The sequence below is a fragment of the Apostichopus japonicus genome, chromosome 1 (genome assembly GCF_037975245.1).
Source record: "Apostichopus japonicus isolate 1M-3 chromosome 1, ASM3797524v1, whole genome shotgun sequence".
NCBI classification, from domain to species: Eukaryota; Metazoa; Echinodermata; class Holothuroidea; order Aspidochirotida; family Stichopodidae; genus Apostichopus; species Apostichopus japonicus.
Genome location: NC_092561.1, coordinates 10,988,427 through 11,013,720, shown reverse-complemented (window position 1 = coordinate 11,013,720; position 25,294 = coordinate 10,988,427). Strand labels below are relative to the sequence as shown.

At 39.0% G+C, this 25,294-nt stretch overlaps 2 protein-coding genes across 3 annotated transcripts; one reads left to right on the top strand and one right to left on the bottom strand.

Moving 5' to 3' along the window:
* The first annotated feature begins 790 nt into the window (after positions 1–790).
* Positions 791–24,683, top strand: LOC139967331 (T-complex protein 1 subunit beta-like). 2 transcript variants are annotated; one of them, XM_071971023.1, is made up of 14 exons: positions 791–945; positions 3,917–4,051; positions 4,716–4,827; positions 5,025–5,101; positions 6,300–6,412; positions 6,942–7,068; positions 7,290–7,466; positions 8,307–8,434; positions 13,426–13,610; positions 14,049–14,216; positions 14,792–14,895; positions 15,092–15,191; positions 15,746–15,887; positions 23,144–24,683. In XM_071971023.1, the coding sequence occupies exons 1-14, from the start codon at positions 943–945 to the stop codon at positions 23,166–23,168; spliced, it is 1,596 nt and encodes a 531-aa protein (XP_071827124.1). In that variant the 5' UTR covers positions 791–942; the 3' UTR covers positions 23,169–24,683. The 2 variants fall into 2 exon arrangements, with proteins under 2 accessions (XP_071827124.1, XP_071827115.1); XM_071971014.1 differs by lacking the exon at positions 791–945 and adding an exon at positions 1,138–1,185.
* LOC139967282 (uncharacterized) lies at positions 16,414–22,310 on the bottom strand. The gene is made up of 2 exons (XM_071970903.1): positions 16,678–22,310; positions 16,414–16,512 (listed from the first exon to the last, which is right to left on the bottom strand). Exon 1 carries the CDS (start codon positions 22,293–22,295, stop codon positions 17,034–17,036), a length of 5,262 nt encoding a protein of 1,753 aa, XP_071827004.1. The 5' UTR covers positions 22,296–22,310; the 3' UTR covers positions 16,414–16,512; positions 16,678–17,033.
* Positions 24,684–25,294: the final 611 nt, after the last annotated feature.

Here is a 25,294-nt window from a genome sequence, read left to right as displayed (position 1 = left end):
CCTATATTTAACAACTGTTGATAAATATAATAAAATGAGAATTACTGATAATTTAAGTTACATCGACTTATCTGCGCCCATGGTTTGATCATATGTTTTTCTTTGTTTCATGAGTAGACTGTACTTACTGAGTGTTTCAAAGTTACATTGAGATCAAGACATTTGCTCGCGCATGCGTCCATTAATATTTTGTTTCGAATTTTTCATTTGCTCCTTCTCTGTGAATGATCCGAAAATGAAGTTTGAAAATAAAAATGAAATATCCTAGAATTTGTTGAAACGGTACTGAAAATGCTAACCTATAAATCACTCGTGCAAGTCAGACGGCATGCGTCTTCCTTGAAATTTATGCGTCACTTCAAAGTAAAATTATACTTCTTTCCATTTTCTTATAACAAATTGGTTGCTTCTACTTTAATGATGTCAAGAGGTCAAATAACTTTAATCAAGTCAAATCAAAAGTCATTTATCGCCAAGTCACGTCAACTCACAAGTCAAGAAAATGTGACTCGAGTCAACAACACTGCCTCAGGATAAGACGTCCATTCGAAATATAAAAATGGTTTAGGAAGCTATCACAAACGTGAGTTCACTGTGAGGGGGGAGGGGTATGTGGGTGGGGATTTCCCATAAGTATTCGGACATATGTCTAACATTTTACGTGATTCGGAAAGCTGAACTGTCACCCCCAACCAAATAGTTTCCATCCTTATATAATGTTGAGTATTGATCTTTGCACGTGTAGAAAGTTTCATTGAAGAGAGGGCGTACTTCTTTTTCCTTTTTGTCGTAGATAAAAACGACTGAATCAAACAAGCGGATCGTGTATGCCACCCTTTGACAACACATGGTCGAAGATTCGAGAAATTCTGGAGTGCTGTTCGTGTCCAAAGTTATAATTTCTTGAGTTCAAAACAATACAGAGAAACTATTGCAGCAAAGATGGTAATTTAACATTTATGTAAAGTTGATTAAAGACTGGTCTTCAAAAATGAGACATTAACATCATGGTTTCGCCCGAGCCAATAGACCGTTAGCCTAAAGTAATTGTGTTTCACTTGCCCACTGTTTGTGTTAGGCAAGTAACACCATCGTTATGGCTACCTCCAGCACAATGTGGGTCGAATCTAGCCTAGGCTAATATTACTAGTAATGACTAAAGGCTCATTCCTACCATTACGCATTGTAACTCAATGCATTGTACTTAGGCCTAGCCTACCTCCGTACTGTTCCCAAGTTTAGAACAGTACTGATAGTGATACGGATAGTTTCGTGGTTAATTGTACAACTTTCAACCAGCAATGCAAGATTTAAACTATGAATGTAGGCCATATTTCAAAGATATGAGTGTCTTTGTCTAATGTCATGACTTAGGCCTGGCCTATGAATTTCAATTTCAAATTTATTTCTCAATTGTTTTTACAAGATACATACAATATAACATCACAGTAGAAAGGTTGGTACTAATTTAGAATCTGTACCATTCGACCCTACTTCCTAACCCCTTACCCTATTCCCTACTTCCTAACCCTACTCCCTAACCCTACTTCCTAACCCTAATTCCTAACCCCTAACCCTACTCCATAACCCTACTTCCTAACCCCTAACCTTATTCTGCCGATTCGAAGTAAGCTTTCCCATTCATATGGTACGGATTCTAAAGTTAGGCCGAAAGGTTACCATATGAAGGACACTAGAAAAACAGCAAGGCGGTTGTATCAGCTAGTGACCAAGATGGCAAGAATAATTATTACGATAATTACGGAAGAACACAATGATTGTATCCTCACTTTCCATTATTTGAAAACGAATGTAGCTAAAAATTGAGAATGATGTTAGTGATTGTTACAAATTGGCAGGTGCGTGCCATATTTAACACAGCACAGTGCTCGCACTTTGTAGCATTGTGAGAACCTGTACTTTAGCAATATTTGCTGACAAACTGCTATAGTATTTTTTTGATAGGTTAGGCTATTTCTCAAAAGCAGATTATGTGTGGTGCTAGCTTGTAGTCGAGTAATCGCAACTTAGATTTTTTGCGCGATTAATCAAACTTCCAAAGTGTAATCGTGTAGACTACTGGCGATTAATCGATTACGACTATACGATATTTTTTCGATTGGTCCCAGTGTTTTCTTTAATGCCTTACCAAGTACAGTAGGCAGTTACATGCTTGTCGACAAACATATTTTTATCAAATTGGCTCATAATCGTGAACGGTGGGTTTAATTCTTGTCATATCACTTCTAACAGCCTCTAATGTCAGTAACTCATTGATAGATTCATGGGTGAAACTATTAGGTTAAAACCTACTCAAACGTTTTGTAATTTGTAGTCATCTTATAATCTTATCTGTAAAAACATCAGGGGTTTGCACTAGTTAATTTAAATAGTTTACTAGCCTTGACTGAAGTTTGTGGAGTTGCCTGAGCTTAGTCAAGCCTGTCATGAGATCGGTGGTCAAAAACCATTTTCAATTGGACAGGAATGAATAAATGAGTACCACATTTTTGTGAATGAACTTAAATCCCATTTTAGTACAATTTTCTCAAGCTCAGTCCAGATAATTAAAGGCAATATTTGATTTAAATTGATCATTGTTCTAACTTCTCTCTGAAACTTTTTCAACTGGAGCAAATAATGCTGTGTGAAGTTTGTGAACATGAAAGTGAACCACGGTATTGGTTGTTGACAAAAATCAGCTTTGCAGTTTAAACTTGCTTCAGACTTCGCTAAGTACTGCTTTTATCACACCTAATACTAAACCGGGTACCCCGTATCCGGGTACCTGCCCGACATGATACTACCTGGTTTTTAATTTATTACCCGAATCCTACGCAAAGTGGGATTTTTTTGGTGTTTTGGCAAACCGACGGCATATTCCCATTGACTTAGTGTGGTGTTAGGCAACCATGTGGTCGAACGTAACAGCAATAACGAAAGTATTCCATGGATATCTTAACTGTGTCACAATTTCAGCAAATAAACAGATGGTTAGGCTTAGCTAGATTTCTGATTGACTTAGTGTGGTGTTAGGCTACCATGTGGAAGAAATATGAAAGAATTCTCACAATTATTACTTATTCATTCGTTTATTTCATAGAAGGAAAGGCTGACAAGGAATTTTAGGAGATGTTAATGGTTATAGACGAGATAACTAAAAAATATTAATTGCAAGTGGCTTTTTTACTGAACGTTTATTCCAAACGCGGCTAATGGGAACCCTGGGCCTGCATAATAGATAGTAGTAGCAACAACTGTTTAAGAGTTAATTGGATATTTATATGGTCTGATCCAATAGAGGTGGAAAGCAAGCATAAGCAGCGGCGGCAGTGCAATGTTAGAAGTGATGTTAATTATATGAAGTTATTTACAAGTTAATGAAAGAAACAAAAGCAAATAGAAATTATTGAGGAAGGTTTTATACCTTATCTTACGCCTAAATATTTGAACATGAAAACATTGTCAGTAGAGAATATAATTCATTTATTATAGCATTAGCATTATTATAGCAATATGTAATTATATGTAAATTGTGATACACTAAGGGTAAACAATTTTTTCCAGGTACCTGGATACCCGACGGGTAACGGCTCTCAGGTACCCGGTTCCCAATTTTTGGACCACTTGTAAACACCATGTTTTAATGATAGTCTTAGTCTTGGCTAGTAAAAATACTGATGGACTGAAGTCTGACTAGCTTTTGAGTCCCTTGCCAAAATGTCGAGCATAGTGTATTGTCTTGTCGCCGGAACCAATAATCTACTCCCCAATAACGAGTTGATGAGCATACTGTTACTGAGGCCTAGTAACTGCGGAGGGAATGCTAGTGCATTAAAAACTTGCTCATGATAGGATCTCTAGGCCTAAGTTTCGTCATGTAGTAAATGTGTAATGTTTGATCTTTGTATGACAGGTGTCACTACAGCCACTTCAGGTCCTTAAGGATAATGCCGAAGAAGAGAGGTCAGAAACAGCTAGGTTATCCAGCTTTGTTGGAGCCATTGCTATTGGTGACCTGATCAAAAGTACTCTTGGACCAAAGGGAATGGTAAGCCATATTATCATATATCCGTTTTCATTACAATTGACTTGACTTTTAAATTTACAGTATTATGCAGCTGGCCAACAGGTATTACTTTATGGCTGCAGAGTAAAAGAATAGAGAGATGATGCTGATAACAATCATCTCAGTCTGAATCTAGCCTAGAATAGACTACACTAACCACAGTTAAATTAAATTTAAAAAGGTTTTAAACTTAAACAAGGTCAACCGGATTGGCCCTACACCAGTGTAAATCTAGACAGAATATGTACATATGTAATAAAGATACACAGGTCTCTATATTTACAGTAGAGTCATTGAAGCCTAATACAATCAGTAATGGACTGCCACAAGGTTTATGGGAGATTCTCACCGGGGCATGAGTATGAGATTTCTTGATCTGGAAGCAAAACCAGTTTTCTGAGATCTTGAAACTCTTAAAATCTCTGAAGCAAGTTCAGGGTTGGTCTAACTGCTAAATTTATCGCTAGCATCTTCTTTCATTTTTTTTTCTCAAAAATCCTCATTTATTATGACATCAATTATTATTCCAAGGACTGCTTTACATAGATACTTTGTAACTGAAATCTCATATTTTTGTTTTATTTATTTGTATCTGATCTAATTTGGTCTATAAGTTGAGTCGTGTAAACTTGTATCTTTCTTGCAGGATAAGATTCTACAGTCAACTGACATGAATGCAGCAGTCCAAGTCACCAACGACGGAGCTACCATTCTGAAAGCAATCGGCATCGATAACCCAGCCGGAAAGATTCTAGTGGGTAAGTAAAACTACTGCAACCGGCCTGAACACATAGCAAAGTTCCTTCCCTTTCCACCCCCACCCTCCTATCACCAGGACGACCATTAACATATACTGATTTCACTGATTGAAGCTTTCAACAGAATCATTTTATATATTCTCTACGTTAGCTGCGACTTTAGCTGTTACAGATGATTCTTTTCCTCTTCATTGTAGATATCAGTCGTGTTCAGGATGATGAAGTAGGTGATGGCACCACATCTGTGACCGTCCTAGCATGTGAACTGTTGAGGGTGAGTCAGATGTACAAAGTGAGAAGGGGCATTTATACAGGCTAATGCAATAACTGCAGGAGACAATGGCATTTACGCAGGCTGATGCAATAACTACAGGAGGCAATGGCATTTATACAGGCTAATGCAATAACTGCAGGAGACAATGGCATTTACGCAGGCTGATGCAATAACTGCAGGAGGCAATGGCATTTATACAGGCTAATGCAATAGGTGCATGAGACATTGGCATTTATGCAGGCTTATGCAATAACTGCAGGAGACAATGGCATTAATGCAGGCTAATGCAATAGCTGCATGAGACTGGCATTTACGCAGGCTGACGCCTTAACTGCAGGAGACAATGGCATTTACGCAGGCTGACGCAGTAACTGCAGGAGACAATGGCATTTATGCAGGCTGATTCAATAACTGCATGAGACAATTGCATTTCTGCAGTAACTGCATGAGACAATGGCATTTATGCAGGCTAATGCAATAGGTGCATGAGACATTGGCATTTATGCAGGCTTATGCAATAACTGCATGAGACAATGGCATTTACGCAGGCTAATGCAATAACTGCATGAGACAATGGCACTGATGCAGGCTAATGCAGTAACTGCATGAGACAATGGCATTGACGCAGGCTGACGCATAACTGCAGGAGACAATGGCATTTATGCAGGCTGATGCAGTAACTGCATGAGACAATGGCATTTATGCAGGCTGATGAAATAACTACATGAGACAATGGCATTTATGCAGGCTGACGCAATTACTGCAGGAGACAATGGATGTAACATGATAAAAATTAATGAATTTTACTCATGGTTATTGGTTGTGCAGCCACTACAATAAACTTTTCAATTCACTGCAGATTTCACATATTCACATACATAAAATGTCAGATACTTTAATTACAAGCCATCGATTGTCGATTAACAATCAACATATCAAGTTTGAATTTTGCTGTAAAATTAGTCAATGGATTGACTATAAAGTAACTGACTAACTTTGGCTATAATATCCAGATTGGAAGAAACCATGCCATCTGAGAAGTTTCTTTGAAGCTCTGTGTAATGTAAATGTTACAGCCTGCTAGTTTGCAATATGCCTGATAAAGGAATGTGCAACTCCAGTGCACTCCTACTGTAGATGAAAATGTTTGCTGCTTGCCTACTTGACTGTTATCCAATTTGTTCTGATTTATGTTTAGGAAGCTGAGAAGCTAATAGGGATGAAGCTACATCCTCAGACCATCATCGCCGGCTGGAGGAAAGCTGTGGATACTGCAGCAGCTGCCCTGGAAAAATCTGCTACAGATAACGGGTAATAATATTTGCTTTTTATATAGCGCTTTACACCAGCGATAGGTCTCAAAGCGCTTTACAGACGTTATATTACCCCTGGTCAATGATAACCTGTCCCAGAGACAATCCCTCTAGTCGGCTGCAGTTATATACTGCGCCCGATGACAAGTTATCTCACAGGTACCCATTTAACCCCTGGGTGCAGAGAGGCAGGTGAGATAAAGCATCTTGCCCAAGGAGACAACGTAATAAACTAGGCAGGAATCGAACCAGCAATCCTTGGATCACGAGTCCGACGCCTTAGCCAATTGGCCACCATGCTCTCATTCCGGGTAGGGAGCATCTGATATGCTTAGTCAACAATTTTCAGCAATTTTTTGGAAAACTGATGTTATTTTGTTATTTTCAGTAAGAGAAAAAAGTTACTGCCCATGGAAATTATGGAATACCATGTATCAGAAGATAAGGTCACATTTAGATTTGCTACAACTCGTATCCTGTACAAACATTGGTTTTTTTTTTTTTTCTATTCCCAATTTTCTTTTTAGAAATGATCCAGAGAAGTTCAAACAAGACTTGTTTAATATTGCTCACACCACCTTGAGTTCAAAGATAGTCCAACAAGGAAGAGAAAAGTTTTCTAACCTTTGTGTCAAAGCTGTGATGAGACTGAAGGTGAGTCAAAACTTGAGCTTCTTTTTTTTGCTCGAATAATGAGGATATCTATTCTATTCTTTTGCCAATAATTTCCATTATATCTGAAAGTTTGTGGGTTATGAAAATCAAGATGAAGCCTTAGGTGACACAGTTTTTAGAATGGCATCTTATCTATATAACTTTCACGAAGGAATAAACATTCAATCAGTCAGTATCCTTCCTATCTTTCTCTCTCTCAGGGCAAGACAGATTTGCATGCTATTCAGATCATCAAGAAAAAAGGTGGTAACATGAATGACTCATATTTGGATGAAGGCTTCCTACTGGACAAGAAGGTTGGAGTCAACCAGCCAAAGAGGATTGAGAACGCTAAGATCTTGATTGCAAACACAGCAATGGACACAGATAAAGTCAAGGTCAGTTGTATATGAAAGACACTTTGCAACCTGATGTAAATTAGCTAATCAGTTCCATGATTTACTCATGTGTTTGTTGAGTTCCAGTGTCAGGTGATGTGATACAAACACTTTCATTATAGTGTTCTGTGTTCTAGTGTCAGATGATGTGATACAAACACTTTCATTATAGTGTGCTGTGTTCTAGTGTCAGGTGATGTGATACAAACACTCATTATAGTGTGCTGTGTTCCAGTGATGTGCTGGTAGGGTGAAAATCATGTTTAATCCATAAAAGCAAAATTAGAAAACATCTGTGGATAGTTATATCTTTAGAGCTACGTGATAAGTATGAATGAATATGTTTAAATTATTGACTAATACTTGAATGATACTACTTCAATACTTCCATACTTGTAGAATAGATTATCTGAATGAACAGGTTTCTTACACCTTGATGGCCAGTTGTATAACCCAATGCTTACATAAAACAGGATATGTTGTGAATTACACCACTGTCAACATTCTTAACATATATTTACTGAAGAAGCATAACAGTGCAAGACTACACAACCTATGGCTTTAAGATCAAAATAATCTACTCGCTTAGTTTATAGACCTTAAAATTTTATGAAGAAACAATTTCCCTTCGGCCTATCCATCTTGTGAAATGAACTTGTGTATGAAACTGTGTTGTTTTTGTGGGCTTTGGTTACTTGCCATATGCCTATAGCATATAATGTATTTAAAGGCAAGTAACTGCTGGGACGGGTGTACCTCTGGTTTCTTTGGTTGCGGTTTGTTAATCTGGTTCAGGTCTTTGGACCTATAATGCTACTTCCTTTTTCTTTATCACATCAGGTCTTTGGCTCTAGAGTGAAAGTAGATTCAACAGCCAAAATTGCTGAACTTGAATTAGCAGAGAAAGAAAAGATGAAAGACAAGGTTGACAAAATCGTAAAACATGAATGCAATGTCTTTATAAACAGGTGAGTGGTTCCCTTACAGTTAAATACATGAAAGCATCCTGTTGATAAATCAGTCATGTAAATGCTGGTTATACATGTATGCATGCAAATAATCAACTTGGTATGAGTATACTTCTTGGTACAAGTTTGATTTATTATTATTAGTTTAGGTATTTCCAGTAAGTTTCTATTCCTCCGAATGATCAAATACGAGCTCTGAATGTGTCAGTGACTAAAATAAGCTACTCTTACGGTGACAGTAATTGGAATGCTGAAAGTTTGATAAAAGAGACAACAAATATACTCATTTATGTGGGAAAAACTGTTTGTTCATAAATTTTAAAGTAGTTAGGCTTTTGCCTTTTGTTTCTTACTTTATAAGTCTATGTCACCTTAATTTACACATGTGTACATCATGTGCATATGAGACATACAAACAACTGTCTTGAAAAGGCTGCATTGTGAATTATTGCATCAAGTAAACAAACTGAACCTGCTTCCTATAAGTCAGAAACAATTTAGAGAAGGTAGCATAGTTTTGTGTAATTTGAGTGATAAAGAGCTTTTGGATAATCTGTGCAATGCATTTTGCAAGCATACAACCCTTTTTAATTCCCCAGTGAATGAGGTCGCCAGGAGGAACATCCTGTGGCGACTAGATCTTTATTTTCCCCAAATTCTGGTCGCCTAGAATGAAAATGTGATCGCCACTTTGATATGCTAAATATTAGTACAAAAAACACTAGGCCTAGGCTCAACATCAAGTAGAACTACTGTCAGCACTGACTACACTAACGTTGAACTATAGTATAATTAAGGTATAATTCCCGCGCTATTATAGGGTTGGGCGATATATCAAAAATTATTATCGCGATAATAATTTTTGAAGACGATATTTTTTGAGGATAAACAAATGACGATAATTTCTTGCAGAAGAAATTTGATATAAATGTGAAAAAAAATGCGATTTTCCTTTCTCCGTTTTATGTGTAAATGTTATTCTAGCATTCCATGGTTAAGAAAGTTGAAAAGAAATAAAGTTTATCAACTTCATGACTTTTGAAGTTCGTAAGAACCCGTCCTTTACAACATTCACTGTATAGAGAACAAAACTCTGAAAATCAGTAGAGAAATTACCAATTGTGTAGGAAAAGTAAGTTGGTACACCTTTCAAATATTACGAAAGATCGAGCAAAATACTTTCGAAAAATTCAAGCGAAACTGGCATATCGTGCTAAATGCAACTAATTTCATGTAAACAAGGCTCTAGTACACCCATTTATGAATTAACCATAAGACCACATCTGGTGTTAAGCGGGGGGGAAACGAAAGTATTTTCTAGAATTTCCACAAAAAAAAGGAAAAATTAATATCCTACCATAGTTAAGTGTATAGTAAATAGCCTAACCACTGCGTCGGTTACGGATCTCACGTAACAACAAAAACACAACTTTAATTGTATTTTGCGAAGTTGACGTTCTCTACAAGGACATTGAAACAATATTTAGCATTAATTAATCATGCCAAGTGGCCTAAAACATGGGATTGCAAGGTTTACTTTCATAAAGATGGCCGTACTGTAGCTATTGAGGCCTTGATATCGTGCTATGTCTGTATGGTATAGACTGTGCCTCGTGTATCATGGGGAATTAATTGTTTTGTTCATGCGGAGGAGTCGGTTAGCTTGAGGTCTGTTTTTACCTCCATGGTTTTTCTGACCTAAATGTTACGGGGATATTTACCTACTTTTCTTGAACGTCTAAGATAATATTTCGCATAACTTTACCGATCCTTTACTGACTGACATAATTAATTCTACAGTGGAGCCAAAATAGTTTACTCCATGAAAAGTTTTTTTTGGAAACGTGCCAAAAATGTTAAAAAACAGGTGTTAGACAGGGGGTTGTTTGGCAAGGTACCTGGTGAAATTTGCAGCACATGTAGCCAGCCTACCGTGATATTTAAGTAGGGTCAAACACTGCAGTTGTAAACTGATGTACGTATAGTGCACGCTGTTCATTGTTAGGCAGTCTAGAAACGGACTTTGCCAAACGTAGTTTGTTTCATAATATCGACAGTTTTGTAAGGGAAATCCATTCAATATTAATTTTATAGCAACGTGTGTCTAGTCAGTAGGTACATTTCAGTTTTTGGTTCCTTGCTAAAAGCAAAGGAACCTATGTATTCAGGTTGGCGTGTGTGTGTATGTGTGTGTGTGTGTGTGTGTGTGACGCTTTAGCTTGTATGCACGATAACTCAACAAGGGATTGACTGATCATGATCAAACTTGGTGGGTGGGTGGCCCATAGTGAGTAGATGAACCCTATTGTTTTTGGTGCCCACAAAGGTCACCAAAGGTCAGTTATGGTCCAAAAACCCAAAATACTAAAACTGCAATAACTCCCAGTGCCAATGTGCGACACGGTTGATATTTTGGGACAAGTTGTTAACTGGTTAGGGGAACATTTTGAAACTTAACGGTCATGTGATCTGAGGTCACCAAAGGTCAATTAATGTTAAAAAACTAGTATTTTTGCGATAACTTGAGAACGAATTGTCCGTTAGGGTTGGGAGTTGCTTCAGTGTAATCCAATTGTCGACCCACATCTGGGTGACCCTTGACCTCAATTTGACCTCTGGTGACCTTTTCATGTTTTGGGGATTTTTACAGTTTCGATGCTATTTTCAGATGTCAAAGGTACCTTCCGATCATAAATATCGATAGGTTGACCCCCCTGTGACCTTTGTGTGCGAACTTATATGGGGTCAAAGTTTTCGGTCGGAGTTAGGATGGCTGTACAGACTTGTCGTGTTGATTTTTGGAATCAGCAGATCAAACTACATTTGAAACCAAGGTCAAAAGGTCAAAGGTCACATTAGAAAAAATGTGCTTAGTTTGGGAGAAAACGGGCGAAAAAGAAAATGTTTGGTTTTGATGCTAGATTTGGATATCAAAGGTACCTTCCGATCAAAAATGTCAATGGGTTGACACCCGGGTGACCTTTGTGTGTAAAGTTATACAAGGTCAAAGTTAATTTTCAGACATTTAATGCAATAACTCCCAGTGCCAAGGTGTAACAAGGTTGATATTTTGGGACAAGTTGCAAATGGTATAGAGGAATATTTTCAAACTTAACGGTCATGTGATCCGAGGTCATCAAAGGTCAATTAATGTTAAAAAAACTAGTTTTTTGGGTGAGAAAATGGGCAAAGAAAAGAATGTTTGAATTTTTACAGTTTTGATGCTATATTCACGTCTCACCAATCAAAAATGTCAATAGGTTTACCCCAGGTGACCTTTGTGTGTGAAGTAATATGAGGTCAAAGTAAATTTTCAGACATCTAGTGCAATAATTCCCAGTTCCAAGGCGTGACACGGTTGATATTTTGGGACAAGTTGCAAATGGTATAGGGGATTATTTTCAAACTTAACGGTCATGTGATCCGAGGTCACCAAAGGTCAATTAATGATAAAAAACTAGTATTTTTGCGATAACTTGAGAACGAACTGTCCGTTAGGGTTGGGAGTTGCTTCAATGTAATCCAATTGTCGACCCGCATCTGGGTGACCCTTGACCTCAATTTGACCTCTGGTGACCTTTTCATGTTTTGGGGATTTTTACAGTTTCGATGCTATTTTCAGATGTTAAAGGTACCTTCTGATCATAAATGTCAATGGGTTGACCCCCGTGTGACCTTCGTGTGTGGAGTTATACGAGGTCAAAGTTAATTTTCAGACATTTAATGCAATAACTCTCAGTTTCAAGGTGTGACACGGTTGATATTTTGGGACAAGTTGTAAATGGTAGAGGGGAATATTTTCAAGCTTAACGGTCATGTGATCCGAGGTCACCAAAGGTCAATTAATGATAAAAAAACTAGTATTTTTGTGATAACTTGAGAACGAACTGTCCGTTAAGGTTGGGAGTTGCTTCAATGTAATCCAGTTGTCGACCCGCATCTGGGTGACCCTTGACCTCAATTTGACCTCTGGTGACCTTTTCGTGTTTTGGGGATTTTTACAGTTTCGATGCTATTTTCAGATGTCAAAGGTACCTTCTGATCATAAATGTCAATGAGTTGACCCCTGTGTGACCTTCGTGTGCGAAGTTATACGAGGTCAAAGTTAAAAAATATTAATGAGGTCACGGGTCAAACGTGAAAAACTCCCAAGTTGCAATAACTTGGCTACTATTTATTGGAATTTCGTCAAACTTGGTTGACGATATTGGTAGATAGTACTCCACACACTGATGTGTGTTGCAATTGATATCATGCATGTTTATAAGGGGGGGGGCCTAGCATTATTTCGTTATGAAAAGTTTGTATGCACAATAACTCAACACGGGAATGACCAATCATTACCATACTTGGTGAGTGGGTGGCCCATAGTAAGTAGATTAACTCTGTTGATTTTGGTGCTCATATCATGAATATTAATGAGGTCATGGGGTCAAACGTGAAATACTCCAAATTGCAATTACTTGGCTACTATTACTAGTCGGAATTTCGTCAAACTTGGTATGATGATAATGGTAGATAGTCTTCACACACTGATGTGTGTTGCAATTGATATCAGGGCTTAGCATTACTTTGGCAACAAAAGTTGGTGAGCATAAATTACTGTTGTTGTATTAGGGCTTTGTTAGAAATTTCCCTATGAATGAAACTAATGAACAGCAGCAAGGAACCATGAAATGTTTTCATTCTGGTTTTGTAAAGCATTGGTGAAATTTTCAGTTGCAAAAACTGATCGCCACAGTATTATAGGGCTGGCGACTAGCATCAATTTTTCGAGAAATTCTCATCGCCAGCCGAGAATTGTGGTCGCCAATGCGACCATGGCGACCGTAATTAAAAAGGGTTGCAAGCATATCAGTCATAAGTTTGTCACCTCTCAGTAAGAGAGGAAAGCACCAAAAAAAAAAATTGTAATGTTTATGCATTTCCATTTTAAGAACCATTGTATACTTTTTAATACTTTTACTTTTTAATTGTCTTTATTTCAACAGACAACTTATCTACAACTACCCCGAGCAACTTTTTGCAGATGCTGGTGTCATGGCCATAGAACATGCTGACTTTGAGGGAGTTGAACGTTTAGCTCTCGTGACCGGTGGAGAAATCGTCTCTACTTTTGACAGTCCCGGAAAAGTAAAACTTGGGCAATGTGACCTGATTGAAGAAATCATGATAGGTGAGAAATCTATGCCATTTAGATGCAGAGGAGGGGTGTGTGTGTGGGAGAAAGGGAGAAAGGAAGAAAGAGGAAACTATGGATGGATATATAGAGGGGAGGCATATGGGGGGAATGTATAGAGGGGGAATGTATAGAGGGGAGGCATATGGGGGAGGGGGTCTTTACAAGAGATATATGGTGATAAGGAATCACTTGAATCTCATCAGTGGAAAAGTGACTCTGATGTTGAGTAGGAAAATGGTACAGAGGTGTTAGCAAGATTAAATTAGTCCTATCATCTGTGAAAGTTGAAAAAGTTAACTCTTTACCGTATATTTTTTTAGGGATCTTCAAGCAGGTTGATATATAAGTAAAACATTCAAAGTTGTATGAAACAATAGGAATAACCAGTTACTCATACAAAATCAAGATTCTGGTTTTTGTCTGCATTCACAGGTGAAGATAGGCTGATTAAGTTTTCTGGTGTCGCACTGGGTGAAGCCTGTACCGTTGTCCTCCGTGGAGCCACACAGCAGATCCTAGACGAGGTTGAACGGTCACTTCACGATGCTCTCTGTGTCCTCTCACAGACGGTCAAGGAGACTAGGACCGTACTCGGAGGAGGTGAGTCTCCAGACCTAGCTTTTAATTTTGATTGAGTCTACTGGTAGAGAGCATGATGTCACTCATCCACAAGTGTAAAAGTTATTGGAATGCTTTCATTGGCTCAATTGTATTATAGCATTTAAAAATGGTGGGTGCTGTTCACCCGATCGTAAGTTCAATAAGGATGGGGCCCTTGTCTATTGGTACGATCGTCTGTTAAATAAGGGGTGCTTATTTACCTGATTGTAGGTCAAATGTATCTGGTTAAATGTAGCTCATTTATGGACCTTCGGGCGATAAAAAAATGGGGATCAGGCCCAGATCCAGGTGGTGGGGTACACACCCCTCCCCCCAAAAACACGTCCAAAAACTGCAAAGTATTTATTCACTTAACATTGGGTATATAGCCACAAACATCGAAAATAGTGGAAATATTATTGCAAGTGTTGCAGTCTGATTTAAGTAATTCTAAACAGAAGAAAAGTCCAGAATCCTGTATATTGAAGGTGTTTATATCAAATATAACCTTAAAATGGCTCTTCATATATTTGTGTATGGCATGCAATTGAAATGATTCAACTTTCTTTTATCAGGTGCCTCTGAGATGTTGATGGCTAATGCTGTTCAAGAACTTGCTTCGAAGACTCCAGGAAAAGAAGCCGTAGCAATTGAAGCTTTTGCAGCTGCTTTACGACAGGTTTGTATTTACCTAGCAGTTCTGCCTTCTCCAGACATCCCCCTACCTATATCCTCTTCCCTCCTTCCATTTCTTCTCCCCATCCCCTAGAAAGTAGAGAAGATCATAATTTTGTTTTTGCCATATCAGTCAAAATTTGTAAATGGTGTTTCGGCAAATTTGTATGCTTTACATTCTGTTTTGCATCCATGTTTAGCTTCCAACAATCATCGCTGACAATGCTGGATATGACAGTGCGCAACTGGTGTCTCAACTGAGGGCAGCACACACTCAGGGACAACTTACACTAGGTTTGGGTAAGTGCAAGATCGTTAATCTATCTTGACAAGGAAAATGATGATGAAGTTGTAAATCGTTTGTGGTTAGTGGAAATTATCTGATTAAGGTAAGAGGGCTGGTAGCTTCTGTTTGGTTTTATCGGAACTTTATCTTCGCTTGAAACCGATTCCATTAGATTTGAAGGTCCATGGCAAGTATTGCCCGGTAGGAGAATGAGTTGTTGCCTGATAACAATACTGATTCTAGATACAGATAGGAAATGTTGGGGCAGGTGCTAAAGTGGTTAGTGTATCCCTTCAAGAATTCTAATACTTGATATTTTGCTTTTCTAGGTGTCAGTTTGTATGCAAACAACAGGATACAAGTGTAAATGCAGTAGTGTTGCTACTTAAGATGTTTTTAATTGGACTGATTTTGGTAATTTTGTTATGCTTGATACTAATGTCCTATTATAATGCAGATCATTAGCATAACAAATGATAACCACCAGATGCTAAAGAGTTACTGCTGTTAATGCATATGTGTTTATAATTTGTTAATGAATTGATTTCCCTCGTGATGATATTTACAGATATGAAAGAGGGCACAGTCGGTGACATGCGCACTCTGGGAGTCGTGGAATCATACAAGGCCAAGAAACAAATGTTGACCAGTGGAGCCGAGGCAGCAGAAATGATCTTACGAGTAGATGACATCATCAAATGTGCCCCAAGGTGAGTTGTTGTCCCATTCTCAACATGTCAACAAGGTAGTTGTCATTGAGACCATTGTGCAGCTATTGAAAGTGTCTTTTTTTGGTACTATAAAAAGTGTTTAACCATTTCCAGGAACCACTGCATCCAAGGTAGAAGTGGATTAATTATTAACAGAGTGCGAGTATTGATGTTGGTTGTATAAGAAGAGTTCATACAATGTCTGTTTGAAGTATCAGCTGTCAAATCCATACATCCATGCTTGCTTAAAATGTAGTCTTCTTGTGAGTCATTTTGATTTAAATTACATTTGATATGTTTATGTTCTTAGTATCAATTATGCATTGCTACTGGTAAGGTAGAAGACCCTGTCCATTAGTTGGTGATAAAGAATAGGGAAGAGGGGAGAGGGTGGCAAGGTGTGCACCAGTTCAAGAATATACAAGTGTTCAACTAACAGTCAAATACAAAGAACCATATGTAAATCAATATAGATTTCTTTATTCCGTATTCCTGTAATCCAAAGATTATTCAACGCAGAAGAAATGTTGAGTCGATTCGTGGTTTATTAGCTTTGATATCTGGTAACTATCTGTAATCTGTTAATCTGTTAATCTGCTAATCTGTCAATCTGTCAGTCTGGTAACTAAATAAATAAAAACGAAACATACATTTGTAATTAAACAATCAGGAAATCGATTAATGAATAAGTCAATTATTGAAGAATAAATACATACATCCAAATCATACAGAATAAATAATCATGTATGCAACAAATATACAACGTTATATCAATAAAAACACGACTTACATAAAATCTTTGGTTTAACACTGGAAAATACTTCTTTCTTCAATACGTTCTTGATATCGACTGAACTCAAATTACGGTAAATGAACGTAAAGACAGAACCAACGAAAACAACAAATTTCAAACACATACTCACGCACGCACGCACGCACACTCGCACAAACACGCACACGCGCAGTAGCACTGCAACTTTACATGACGCACACTTCGTAACAATACACAAACAACACATCGTGTGAGCGCGTTTACACTCCCCCCTGTTAAATCATATGGATTTTACACACATTTACAACCAATCAAACAATTTAGTACACTGAGACAAAGTAATATATATATTCAAAGAAAAATCAACAATGAGACTAATCAGACATTCTCTTTACAATACACAATTTCGTAATCGGTCTTTTGAGTATTTTATTACGAACCTTAACCTCAACGCTTCTTACTTTCCCATCGCTACTCTTGAAAACTGTAATGATTCTAGCTAAAGGCCATTTTCCGCGTGGAATTGTTTCGTCGGTGAGGAGAACTATGTCCCCAATGACAACATTTTCTTTCGGAAAATTCCACTTATGGCGTTTTTGGAGGAGAGGCAGATATTCTTTCCGCCATCTACTCCAAAACAAAGAAGCAAGGTACTGTACTTGAAGCCACCTTTTACGGCCGTAAGAGACTCCTGCGTCGACTGGGTTGTCAGGCCCATGTCTCATCAAAAGTAGGTGGTTCGGAGTAAGAGGTTCCTCATCTTTTGGATCTGAGGAGAAGTCAGTGAGAGGTCTTGAGTTGAGAATAGATTCAACCTCAGCAAGTACAGTAGTAAGAACCTCATCAGTGATCGTTTGCTGCCTCAGGACGCCTCTTAGAATCCTTCTAACCGACCTGATAAGCCTTTCCCATGCTCCTCCGAAATGGCTGGCTGTAGGAGGGTTAAATTGCCACTCACAACCTTTACTATGAAGAAAGGCTTCTACGTCATCTTTATTCATAGCTTTAAAGGCATTTCTCAACTCTTTCTCGCCAGCTTGGAAATTAGAGCCATTGTCGCTAAAAATCTTAACTGGCTGACCTCTTCTTGCTACAAAACGTCTGAAAGCATTAAGGAAGGAATCAGCATCAAGGGATTCACACACTTCCAAATGAACAGCTCTGGAGGACAAGCAAGTAAAAATGCAACCGAACCTCTTTACGGTCGAGCGACCTCTTTTCGCTTCGAATGGCCCAAAATAGTCCACGCCAACAAAACTAAAAAGAGGTTTGTCAGAGGAGACTCTCTCCGAAGGCAATGCGGCCATTATCTGACAAGAAGGCCGTGCAAGGATCTTACGACAAATAACGCACTTACTTACTACACTCTTCACTGCTGTTCGACCATTCAGTAGCCAAAACTTCTGCCGAATGGCACTTAACGTCATGGCCAAACCACCATGACCTACCGACTCATGATAATATCTAATAATGAGTGTGACTACTGCTCCCCTAGGGGGCAAGATAATTGGGTGCTTAACGTCATTTCCCAAATCAGCATTGTCGAGACGACCCCCCGCTCTAAGTACATTTCCAAGAAGAATGGGTTTGAGTTTAAATAATCGCTGGTCACGCTGCCAGGATTTAAACGCCGATTTTTGGACCCACGAAATTATGGTAGTTTCACTCGCTTCGATTTCTGATACAGACAGATTTAATCCACTTGCTGCCAATGAACCTCTAGACTTATTAACAAAGCGAAAGACCCAAGCTAACACCTTGACTAACTTGGTCCACGATGAAAACCTGGAGATTAACTGCTCAGAAAAATTATCATTCACTAAAGTAGTTACATTAAGAACAACAGACTTTCCTATTTCTGTGTCTCCAGACAAATCAATATCATCATGTTTCAGTGAAGGCCATGCGCTTTCTTTCTTCGAAAGGAAACTTGGGCCGGAGAGCCACGTTCCTAAATCATACGTACCCCTCGAGCCATCATCGGCTGGGTTTTCTTTGGAGCCTACATGTCTCCATTGATTTGGAGAGGAGAACTCATGAATCTTGGACACTCGGTTCGCAACGAAGGTTTTAAATCGCTTATCCTCGTTGCGAATGTACCCAAGGACAATCATTGAGTCCGTCCAAAATATTACTTTGTCGAGATCAAACCTAATCTCTTGTTTGATCGACGTGTACAACGTCACTGCAAGAACCGCGCCCATTAACTCGAGCCTAGGAATAGACACGGGCTTCATTGGGCTGACTTTGGCCTTTCCTTGAATGAATGAGCAGCTTGCTTCACTGTCAGCACCTATCACGCGGAGATATGCTACTGCAGCATATCCTCTCTGAGATGCGTCACAAAACACGTGAAGCTGGACGCGCTGTGCGTTATCTAACTGTAGCCAACGAGGGATCTGTATAGATGAAAGAAGAGGAACATTTTGAAGCCACTTCTTCCATGTCACAAGTTCTTCGTCCGTCAAGGGTTTGTCCCAATCAGACCCTTTGCGACAAATATCTTGTAAGAGGCACCGTGCAATGACAACAAAGGGAGCAGCAAAACCCAATGGGTCAAAGATCGAGCTTGATATTGACAATAACCCTCGCCTTGTAAAGGGTTTGTCGGGCAACGACACGTTGAAGAGGAAATTGTCATTTTCGGCATTCCAACTCACTCCCAGTGTTCGCTCAGTTGGAAGAGTCTCCAGGCTATTACGTAAATTTGGAGCTCTTTCGGACTCTGGGATGCTTTGGAGAACGGCACGATCGTTACTAACCCACTTCGTGAGTCTAAAGCCGCCCTTACTTAAAATACTTCTAATGCGTTCCACAACTTCTATTGCAACAGTTGGATCATCGACTGAAGCCAGAAGATCGTCTACATAAAAGTTGTTCCTTATGAACTGAATGGCTTTCTTACCTACAATGTCCTGATTATGTAACTCGTTGTCCCTGGCCGTGCGCTGTAACGCATAGCCGGCGCAAGCTGGACTTGACGTGGCACCAAAGAGATGCACTGTCATTCTATATTCAAGCGGTTCACTTTCTAGATTACCGCCAGGCCACCACAAGAACCTGAAGACATCGCGGTCTTCGCTTATCACCTGCACTTGGTGAAACATTGCCTCTACGTCAGCAACTAGTGCAATTCGCTGCTGCCTAAATCTGTGGAGAACACCCACGAGACTGTTTATCGTGTCTGGGCCTTTCAATAAACACGAGTTTAATGAAGTATCCCTCCACTTCGCTGCACAATCATAGACTACTCTGACCTTGTCTTTGTGGGGATGAACAACTGGATGGTGAGGCAGATACCAAACATTACCAGCCTTACCTTCACCTTGAACCCGTTCGGCATAACCTTTCGCAATGTAACCTTCTACGGTTTCTGTATACTTTTGACGCATTACATTGTCTCTTAATAGCTTACGTTTTATGTTTCTTAGACGTGATTCAGCTAACGGTTTATTGGAAGGCAAGTAATGGTAATCTTCCTTCCACAGAAGTCCTATCTGGTAGTGACCTTCACTAGTAAGTGAGGCAGTAGATTCTAATATACCTTTGGCTCTCTTGTCTTGGACAGAATCACCTTCACCAATACTCGCATCGTCTACAGACCAAGAACTTTTAAGTAAACTTAAGATCTCTCCATTCGAGCAACAAGATATACGATGGATGTTCTTTCTATCGCTACGACCACTGAAACCTGTAGGACCCATAACAGACCAACCAAGGGGTGTCTTTACTCCATACGGATCCCCCGTTCCACCACGCCTCTCATCCATAACCCAAAATGCCTCGGGAACATCCGCCCCTATTAGTAGCTCAAGGTTGTATCTTGAGATATCCCCCCAGGGAATAAGTTTCAAATGTTGCCACCGGTTGAGGTCACGAGCAGAGGGGACACTATCATCACTATTGGGTAGTTTTGGAACAGAAAGAGCAGTTATTGACAAATCATTACTTTCATTCTCCCCTTTAACGGTAATATCAAATGTTGAACCGATCTTAGGTTCGACTCCGTTAACCGTCGAAGACGTGTAAGACGTCGGTTTTCCCTTAACACCCAACTTCTTCCTAAGGGATTCTGAACACAGAGTAGTGTCTGACCCACTGTCCAAAATAGCCAGGGTATGCACCCGATTACCATTGTTACCGGTCACTGTAACCGGCAGAATTCTCAAGAAAACGTTACTACCACAAACAGCGGTGTTTGACATAACAGAGATATTCTCTTGATTGGGTGGAGGATGAAGTAGATCATTGTGTTTGTTAGACTGACAAAACGTGCAAACGGTATCCCTTCTACATTTAGCCACCGAATGACCAGGAAATAGACACCTAAAACACAACCTCTTTGTCCTAACAATGTCTAGCCTCTGGTTGTAACTCATGTTGCAGAACGACTCACAGTCAAAAATCCTATGATCATCATCACAGGCAAAACACTTAAGAGATCTACCTTTCATAAAATTAGATTTCACGCGAGGTTTCTCGTCACTCACTACGCTACTCGACTTGCCTATATTCCTACCAAACATGTTAGACGAAATTTCAGCTTGACCTGTCAGATACGATAGAAGGTCATTAAATTCTGGTTCTCTACTCTCATGTATCTTTTGGGCGACATTTGCCCACCCAGTTTGAAGATAAACAGGTAACAAACTGTGAATCTTAAGAAGGTTACTTGTTGAATTTAGGTCATTTACATACCCCATCTGAGTTAAGGTAACGTAACACCTCTGCATTTCGGATATGAGCTTCCACAAGCTTTCTCCGTCATTAGCCTTAATCGATTTGCGACTAACCAATTTACTCATCAAAGAATTCAGAATCAGATGCGGTTGACCAAATTGACGTTTCAAAATTGCCTTCGCGCTTTCATAACCTTCGTCACCTAGAAGCGCGCAACTTTCGATGCAGAAACGCGCTTTACCTTTACATAGCTGCAGCAAATACTGCAAACGCGCGGCATCACCGCTCAATTTACTTGCCACGTTAACTTCGAAATTGGTTATGAAGTACCAATAATCTGTGGGGTCTCCATTAAACTCAAATACCTCAGCCTTCGGTAACTCTAATGCCAATTTGAGTTCGTTAAACCCGAATACATAGTTGGAATCACAACTAGAACTATACCTATTTGAACTTAAATGTGGAAGACCTTCACCATTCTTCATGTCTACGTTACTATTATTACCATCGGTAATATCATTAACTTCCTTAGAGCTAACACAATGACTAACGTTACTATTCTTAGTAAAAATACCGTTATCATCATTGTCGGTTAACCTCTTTTCCTCCTCGCCTTCGGGAGCTTCTGAGATCCTCTCGGGCCCTTTTCTGCTGAGGTCTACATACCTCTCGACTTCGATCTTTACGGCGATGAACTTGCTGACTACGTTCGCCATCCATTCTTCTTCCAAAATAAACTTATCTTCTTCCAAAAGCTTTTCAATCACAGCTTGGTGGGCCTCTTCTATTGCTTCTAAATTTGTATTCGCTTTCTCTAAGAGTTCCTTCACAGAGTCTATTCCTGCGTCCTCTCTAATGAGAGTAGAAATAGAATTAATTGCTCTAGTCAAGATCCCCTTCTTATTCCTGCGCCGTATTAACAGCGTCTTCATCGTAAGGGCCTCGTCTGTTGACATCTTCAATTATAGATTTTTATTTACTGTAAATCAATATAGATTTCTTTATTCCGTATTCCTGTAATCCAAAGATTATTCAACGCAGAAGAAATGTTGAGTCGATTCGTGGTTTATTAGCTTTGATATCTGGTAACTATCTGTAATCTGTTAATCTGCTAATCTGTCAATCTGTCAGTCTGGTAACTAAATAAATAAAAACGAAACATACGTTTGTAATTAAACAATCAGGAAATCGATTAATGAATAAGTCAATTATGGAAGAATAAATACATACATCCAAATCATACAGAATAAATAATCATGTATGCAACAAATATACAACGTTATATCAATAAAAACACGACTTACATAAAATCTTTGGTTTAACACTGGAAAATACTTCTTTCTTCAATACGTTCTTGATATCGACTGAACTCAAATTACGGTAAATGAACGTAAAGACAGAACCAACGAAAACAACAAATTTCAAACACATACTCACGCACGCACGCACACTCGCACAAACACGCACACGCGCAGTAGCACTGCAACTTTACATGACGCACACTTCGTAACAATACACAAACAACACATCGTGTGAGCGCGTTTACACCATATACTTCATTTCAGTTAACAAATTTTCTCACTCTGTGGTAACATTCTGAGGAATGGAGATACCTCTTCTTTCCTTGTGTCTCAGTGCAATGTAAAAGGAAGGAAAGGGGATCATGGGTCTTTCTGTAAATAAACAGAAGTCCATATATCTCCTTAATTTGGATTTGATGTTTATTGCATAGACACAATTATCCCTGGTAGGTGAATGACAGATTGTTTTGGATTTATTATTCTGATTTTGTTTCTCTTTGCAGGCAACGTACTCCAGATCATCATTGATGATGTTATTTCAAACTGTTCCTTGATGTACTAGGCTCTTCATCCGCTTGAAGAGACCGGACCACTTGGACAGCCTTCACCATAGGGCGGGCGCTCTGTAATTCCTTGCAGGGCAGTAGCGTGACCATGGTCAAGCTTTAAATAAGTGTCAACTTGTGCGTAAAGGTGCCCTATGGCAGCAGTATAGGCAAATTGAAATCCTGTAGCATTGTTTGTCAAGATATGTGTCGAAGGCCCTTCATCTGTTTAAAATCCTTGACAGATATAACATTGGCTGTATTTTTTTTCATTATATAAAACTGATGATCTATTAGTTGTCATAATCTTAACAGAACTGAGTGTTGTGTAACTGTTTTTACTTTTAATTTTGAAGCCTTTTGCTCCGCTTAGGAGCATGCAATTTTCTCCTGTAGATTGCAAATGTTTGTTTAAAGAAGTAGATTTCTTAATGTCAACTGCTAAGACGTACAACATTCCGAACAAACAATGTACTGTAGTGCTGTGTTGTATTGATGCTTCAGTTTTACATGTGAAATCTTACCAATGCTTTCCTAGAATTTCTTGACAATAGTGATCAGGTGACAATCGTAGAATGTGGCAAAGGATTCATATTTAGCAGGTCCATTAAAACTTGTTGAGGAGGGTGATGGAGGGATGGGGGAAGGGGGTGGGTCACAATTTTTTAGCTTGCACTTCAACTATGCAGGAGAGGCAACACTTAAAAGAGGTGTCCTGAAGATGATATGGCTAAACAGCTAAGTTTCAGAGACAAAAATACTGGCATCTTTGAAATGAAGGATTCACCCTTTCAGTGAGTAATTTAAACTTTGTGGAAACATGGAGTGGATGTCATGTAGTGTCTCTGGATTTGGCTCCTTCCTCGATTGTATCACAAACATCATCATGTCCATAACAATTCTTCATCTCACAAGACGTAACATCAATCATCATTTGGGAGTGTTAGCTCAGTGGTTAACGCAGGTGCCTTTCAATCATAAGGTCTCAAATTCGAGTCAATCCAAGATTAATGTATGTCGGCCAGTTACAGAGTTGTTGACAATGGACAATTCATAATCATGGACGTTTAATATGAATCTAAGAGACTGACTTCGGTCAGCTTGCGGCATTGATATGCCCATGAGGCTTCGTCGTGAGTTCCTGCTTGCAGGAGGATCTAAAATACATTTGAATGTTTAAAGGTCAAGTCCAGTTATTTACCATATATTTTCTTGAATCCTGGTAATGTCTTCTCTCTATGAAGGGAGAACTTCACTAAAATTCATAGTCAAATTAAGACTAACTACAACTGTTGTTGGTTATGAAGTCATTTCATGAATACTGCTAAAATAAGTTTAGTGACTTTTTTCTACACATTCTTTTTTATAAGCCATTTAAGTAAAGATGCTACAATTTCTTTTTACATGTTTGCTCTTTGATGTGAGACTACAAAATGTGAAATGTCTGTGAAGTTATGTATGAAATAAATGGTCAGGCATTTAAAAATGCTTCCAATAACCATCTTGTTGGACGTATATCTTTTGTTGGTGTATTTTACTGGGTGCAATATAGCTGAAGTGTTGCCCCTAAATTTGAGCATACTTAATCTAGTTCTAGTTGACCCTCTAACATATGGGTTCTAACCCATCAAAGTAATGTGGTGTAACCAATACACTGCTCTCCAACCTTGGGGTTCTAACCCATCAGAGTAATGTGATGTGTAACCAATACACTAACCTAGGGGTTCTAACCCATCAAAGTAATGTGTAACCAATACACTGCTCTCCAACCTGGGGTTCTAGCCCATCAAAGTAATGTGATGTGTAACCAATACACTTGTCTCTAACCTTGGGGTTCTAACCCATCAAAGTAATGTGTAACCAATACACTGCTCTCCAACCTAGGGGTTCTAAGCCATCAAAGTAATGTGATGTGTAACCAATACACTAACATATGGGTTCTAACCCATCAAAGTAATGTGTAACCAATACACTGCTCTCCAACCTTGGGGTTCTAACCCATCAAAGTAATGTGTAACCAATACACTGCTCTCCAACCTTGGGGTTCTAGCCCATCAAAGTAATGTGATGTGTAACCAATACACTTGTCTCTAACCTAGGGGTTCTAAC

Bases quoted from the DNA above. Each gene is read 5' to 3' on its own strand.
- LOC139967331 (XM_071971014.1), top strand. From the start codon at position 1,153: ATGACTAAAGGCTCATTCCTACCATTACGCATT. The intron at 5,102-6,299 runs GTGAGTCAGATG...ATTTATGTTTAG, and splicing joins TAGCATGTGAACTGTTGAGG to GAAGCTGAGAAGCTAATAGG. The intron at 13,611-14,048 runs GTGAGAAATCTA...CTGCATTCACAG, and splicing joins GATTGAAGAAATCATGATAG to GTGAAGATAGGCTGATTAAG.
- LOC139967282 (XM_071970903.1), bottom strand. From the start codon at position 22,295: ATGTCAACAGACGAGGCCCTTACGATGAAGACGCTGTTAATACGGCGC.